Source organism: Pseudophryne corroboree, chromosome 1 (assembly GCF_028390025.1).
Source record: "Pseudophryne corroboree isolate aPseCor3 chromosome 1, aPseCor3.hap2, whole genome shotgun sequence".
Taxonomy (NCBI): domain Eukaryota; kingdom Metazoa; phylum Chordata; class Amphibia; order Anura; family Myobatrachidae; genus Pseudophryne; species Pseudophryne corroboree.
Window position 1 is genome coordinate 962,705,575 of NC_086444.1, and position 6,000 is coordinate 962,711,574.

The following is a 6,000-nucleotide window of genomic DNA, read 5'->3' on the forward strand; positions in this document are numbered from 1 at the left end:
ATAAGATGCCGTTTTGAGAACCGAGTAAAACAGAGTATAACCAAATCCGCTCATCACTAGTAAATAATTTGCGAGCATGGGGCCTCATTCATGTCCTGTCACAATCAGGACTCGATGTACCGATGTTCAGTACTCTGAGCATGTGCAGCATCGGTCCTACATCCTCGGACACAGTAAGGCGGCAGACGGCAGGTGTAACCTAGATCGCTTAGCACACAGGCACAAGTCTCCCCGTGTGTAACCCACTTAAGTGTGAAAAGCAGACTGTACAGTTTTTGAATATGGAACAAAAATCTGGTTATGTATGGGAGCAAATGACAATTGATTATTTGCTCCCAAACACTGGAAAACAGACAAAGATGGTCATTCAGACAAATTGGTTACATCTGTTTCGACCAATTTATCCGAACAACCGGTTTTGTCCATTTTCCAGATTTTCATTCCAACCAACCAGATTGGACAGATAATCGTATAGTGTGTATCTAGCTTTAATCCTAGGAAACATCAACAGCGTTACACCAATATTCCAACATACAAAAATTACTGGTTCCGACAAAAAAAAAAAAAAACAACAACCACTAAGCCATGCATGGAAAGTAAGTGCATATATTCAGCAGTGGCAGTATAAGAAAATGTTTCAGATAACAATTAAGTGACTAGAAAATGAGCTGCTGTAAAACATTTAATAGGAAAAAGGCTGGTACTGCTGGAAAAGCCTCAGGCTGTCTGTCATGCTGAATATTATGTCACTGAAGAATCTTAACTCTGCTTTAAAGAAAACTTATGTCACCGATAAGGAAAATTAAATGTAATGTGCAGACAAATCTTAAGAGGAAATCATACTGATAAGATGTGGGAAAATAAGTGTGCACATAACACAGCCAACAACTGTGGTAATAATGTAAGCATCTGTGCCAGGCTTGACTTCGCTGTTATACATGTGCTGTCTTGCTGACCTCTCTATAAATTGATAAGGTCTCTCAATGCATACAATGATCCCAGAGGCTTATCGAACCAGACTTGAACATATGTGCATTGACTGGTCACTATAAACACACGGGTAGACACCACTATGCACAGCTTATGACAGATAAACCCGTCTGTTTTATTCTTATGCATTTTTATTCCACACCACACACACACAAGACCCAGACTGCATCTTGACGCTCGCTAGCATTCTCCTATAAACCGGTTTTCAAGAGGAGAAATGGTGTATAATTAGATTTATGTGCTGTGAACTGCAAGGTTTCATTCGCAGACTAGCCCTTGGGGTAAGAAATACAGATCTTTTGTATCCAGAAATAGGTGTGATTAATTGTGCATCAACTAGAAAACTATGGCAGGAAGTACAGAAAATCCACAAAATAAAGTTCAATTGTCACAGAACAGAGAAAGTGATGTCATTCAATGTCCCAGAGACAATAACCTACTGTAAAACCAGTATAGAAGTGCGTGCTTAAGGGCAGGAAAAACAATCTGTATATAGTCACACTGCTGGGCAGAAGACATGCATGCAGTAGGTAAGCACAAATAGCCAACACATTGCCCTGTAATGCCAACCTCTGCCCTTATTTATGAGACTGCCAAACACTACATAAGGCTGAATGAATAAAAATGACACACCTAATCTCTGTTGTGGATATATGCATGCAGAAACAGGGCACATTGAACTGCTTTGTGCCCACACTCCTGGGATAAATGACCTCATACAGTGTCAACCTGTACATCAGGTAGGAGTTTGATGAGGCTACAGAGGCAACAATTGACAATGGCTTGTTGTTGGGAGAACTCCCTTGCAGTTCTGCCTAGCTGAAAGATAATTGCAGATCCCCATTATCCAGATAAAAGCAATTACATAGGCAAAGTGCAGACAGGTATCCCAACTCCACACAATGCTACAGTGTCCTCATGTAAGGATCATTCATCACATTTCACAAGGCCAATGTAGGGGGCATCCCACGACAGAAGAGGCCAGAGCTGTGGGCACTGCCTGTGGCACACACTATGAAGTAGGTTACTTGTACACTGGCAAATGCTGCTACCCTTGTTACTGCAGGCAAACAGATATAAAGTTATACCCAGTGCCAGGTAACTTCCCACAGAGCACTAGCACACACAGCCCACCCTATGCATCATACCTGGGGGCTCCTGTCAGCCGGGGGCTTCATCACAGCCTGTCTGAAACTATTATCCACATAGGACGCCATGTTTCCCCCTCCGGGTCCCGCAGGCTGCTCTGTGCTGGGCTGCCCGCTCTCCGGGCAGTGCGGGAGGGTGCCCCTGGCTGGGGCACTGTGCGGTGCAGGGGTGGGGGTAGATCCAGCTGCGGGAAGTGGCCGGGAGTTGGCAACGGTGCTCTGTGCGCCTGGGCAGGGAGCGCTCGCCGCCACTCACACACAGCAGCCGACCGGGCACATGCCCCCCGCGGGCAGCAGACACAGGGGGCTCAGCATAGGGGCATCACTCCGGGGCAGCGGCATCACACACAGGGGCAGCAGGAAGAGGGTGTGGAGGATGGAAGTAGTAAGACGTGCAGCCGCCTCTTCCTGTCCTCCTTGCCGGCGCCTTATTATTGCCGGCTCTCTGCTGTCCCCTGCTGCTGTGTCTCAGCGGCGCAGCCCGCCGCCGCCGGGGACTGGTCCTGAGCCGGGTGAGTGAGGGCGGGGGCAGCAGCGAAGCCGCTCTCTCCCTCACACTGTTATTATCATTACACCGACCCTACTGCCCAGGGGCCCATCTCCTATTGTCCTGCGGTGCGGTATGTGGCCGATCCCAGCCCCGCACTGCTGCCAGTGCTTTGTTACACAGTACAGCGTGTGTGCAGCAGCAGCTGGGAGGGGGATGCGGTGCGCTGTACAGTATGGGGGAGCGCTATACAAGTCGCAGGAGGAGAAGTATATTGCAGTGACAGGACAACAATAGCACACGCTGCACTAGTACGCTACTACTGTAATGTGAGCAGACCAGTAACATGGGGAGGATGAGGAGCCGCTGGAGAAGCCTATTCCAGCCTTATGAGACCTACAGTAGGCAGTATATAATAAGGGATAGCGGGGAGCAGACAAGCCGTACGAAAGCATGGCAAGCATACGAAGATGTCATGTTATGTCTTATAACATGTAGTGCCCGGTGCGACAGGCACTGAGGTTAATGTCCCAGGTGGGTGTAATTTAGGGCTGCTATATTACACAAATATTGCATTGCACCCTTTTTCGCCATAATATAGGAATTGTATTTCTGTGAAGGCAAAATACAAGCTGTACATAGGGCCTAGTTTAGCATGAGTTCACATGCTGAAGCCCAGTGCAGTGTGCACACGCGCAGAATCCGCACTGTGCGCACAGGGCCCGATTCAGACCTAATCGCTAATGGTGAGTAAGTTGCGAACGGATTTGCAGATATCGGCTGCCTGGTGACGTTTTTGCACGGCGTACACATGCATTCGCACACTTGCACGGGGCGGGTTTTCACTCTCCCTGGGCAGCAACTATCTGATCGCAGCCCTCTGCAAATTTGCAGTACAGTGATCAGGTCTGAATTAGGCCCACTGTGACGTGCAACGGCATCTCACATCTGCACATGCCTCTGCCTGATTGACAGGCAGAGGCGTTTGCAGGGCAGGAGGGGGTGTTGACTTATCGTATAAGGGGCATAGTGGCATTGGGGGGGGTGCGGTCCAGGCAACGCAGGCGTGTCCAGACAGTTTGCGGGGCGGGCCGTGGCAGCTGCATGACGTTACACGCAGCCACTGCAACCCAACTTGGCCTGTGCTGGGCGTCCCCCCACTTATCAGTGTAATGGATCGTAGACGTGCGATTTCTCGCCCATAGACTGCAGTGGTGTTAGGACGTATTACATATGATATCACGGCACTTTGGATGCCGGCTGTGAATATACCGACAGTGGCACCCCAGAAATTGAAATCCCAACAGTGATAAATAAAGTAAGCTAACCCTAACCCCTAAACACCCTAACCGTGACTGACCTTTCCACAGCCTCACCCTAACCCCACGCAGCTTAATCCTAACCCTCCCTCCCCACTAGCCCACATTAACCTTTCCGGGGGGTGTCTAACCCTAAATTCCGCAGTCCAGTGCCATTTCTAGCGGTGGGTGAGCCGTGCGATCACACGCGGAGCCTGCTGCTGCAGTTTGTTGCTCCTTCTGCTCCACTTCCTCCCTCTTCCCTAGTACTTGGGGGATGGAGTTTTGCGGAATTGACACGGTTGGGTTGTGACATCTCGACGCAACCACATAATGTCATGAAACTCCGCCCCACCGAGCGGAGTACTGTGGGCAGGAGGAGGTGAAGCAGAGTATCAGCAAGTATGCACCCTTGACAACGTGCATTACCTATAGACCCTTGAAACGAGCATTACCCTTGGCAACGAGCATGGATCCCAGAGCATGAAACCCCTGGCAACGAGCATGTCACCCAGCGCATGAAACCCCTGTCAATGAGTGTGACACCCAGCGCATGAAACCCCTGGCAACAAGCATGACACCCAGCGCATGAAACCCCTGGCAACAAGCGTGACACCAGCGCATGAAACCCTTGGCAACAAGTATGACACCTAGCGAATGAAACCCCTGGCAACGAGCATGACACGCAGCACATGAAACCCCTGGCAACGAACGTGACACCCAGCGCATTAAACTCCTGGCACTGAGCTGGTAATTTTAAAGTTATTAGAAGTTTTACTGTAGGGCATAATGTATCAAGGGCATTTTTACGGTGTGTGGCATAATATGATGCAGGGGGCATAATATGGTGCATGGGGCATTACTGTGTGGGGCTTAATGTAGTGGATTTTTTTTTTCCTGTGGTGGCCAGGTCTGTTGTTAGAGGGTCAAAAACTGGGGTGTTAGGTAGACTTTTCCTGCGAGGCCACGCCCTTTCAGGAAAAGACTACCTCCCAACTGTCCTGATTTTCACGGCGCAGTTCCGTTTTTTTGGGACTGTCCCACCTGCTTGCCGCAGTGTCCCGAGGTGGGGGAAGGGGCAGTTGGGAGGCTCTTGCGTCTATTCACAGGAGACAGAGGGACTGGGGGCATGCCAGCAGCTCACAGAGCGCTTGCTATCCCCTCAGTAACAAATAGGGGAGGCATGGAAGGCAGTTGCGGCATTCCCGCAAAGCCACATCCCCTTTGCAGAGGCTACATCTTTTTTCAGGCAGGCGCGGGTTCGCCGCACAGAGGAGTCTTGCATCCGAAATAAGAAAAGTTGGGAGGTATGTGAGACTCATTATCCACTTTGACAGATAATGATTCAGGGCTTGATTCATAGTTGTACACAAACCATGCTCAGAACGGTACATGCTCGGAACGGGTCCTCGTCTCTTGGAGCGGGGAGGGGGCTGGGCAGCGCTCCTGAAAACAGGGGCGTGTTTGTCCCAGTTATCGGGGCATGCCGAGGCCAGTGACTGCGTAATCCTGACTCAGATTTACTGGTCCCAGAAGCCTGAACAGCCCTGCAATCCTGAGTAACCTGAGGGAAACTCCAGTGTTCTTGCAAGGGGATAGATCTGATTGTTTTTGATTTATGCACCATCCTAAAATCAAATGACTCTCCCCTATTGGCAAAATAACTTTTGTGCTTATAAATCCCCTATAAAAGGGAATAAACACCCCTTTCCAGCTGATGACTGCCACCTCTGCCATTGCCTTGAAGAATATACCTTGAGCCTAGGACAGTCTGAAAGGGAGGATGACAAACTGAAGATACAGGTTAAGTAGGAAAAATCGGCAGTCGGGATACCGGTGTTTAGTGTACCGACGCAGACATCCCGATCGCGACAATGCTGACAAGGGTGCAGAGGTTGCCCTAACCTCCCTCCCCTAACTCTTCCACTCCGCAGCCTAACCCTAACCTCCCCTATTGGTGCCTAACCCTAACCTTCCCCTAGTGGTGCCAAAACCTAACCCTTTCTCGCAGCCTAAACCTAACCCTAAACCCCCCCTCTCTGCAGCCTAATCCTAACCTCCCCCACCCCGTGCCCTA

The 6,000-nt window shown here is 49.9% G+C and overlaps 1 protein-coding gene across 8 annotated transcripts in view; it reads right to left on the reverse strand.

The window, feature by feature from the left end:
• Window positions 1–2,653, reverse strand: part of RAPGEF2 (Rap guanine nucleotide exchange factor 2) — a 552,363-nt gene extending 549,710 nt beyond the window's left edge. For 3 of the 8 annotated variants that reach the window (XM_063920458.1, XM_063920456.1, XM_063920451.1), the window contains exon 1: window positions 2,139–2,653. In XM_063920458.1, the coding sequence (XP_063776528.1) occupies window positions 2,139–2,207 (69 nt within the window). In that variant the 5' untranslated portion in view covers window positions 2,208–2,653. The remainder of the gene's footprint in view (window positions 1–2,138) is intronic. The other 5 variants (XM_063920453.1, XM_063920454.1, XM_063920452.1 and 2 more) reach the window with 2 other exon arrangements.
• Window positions 2,654–6,000: the final 3,347 nt, after the last annotated feature.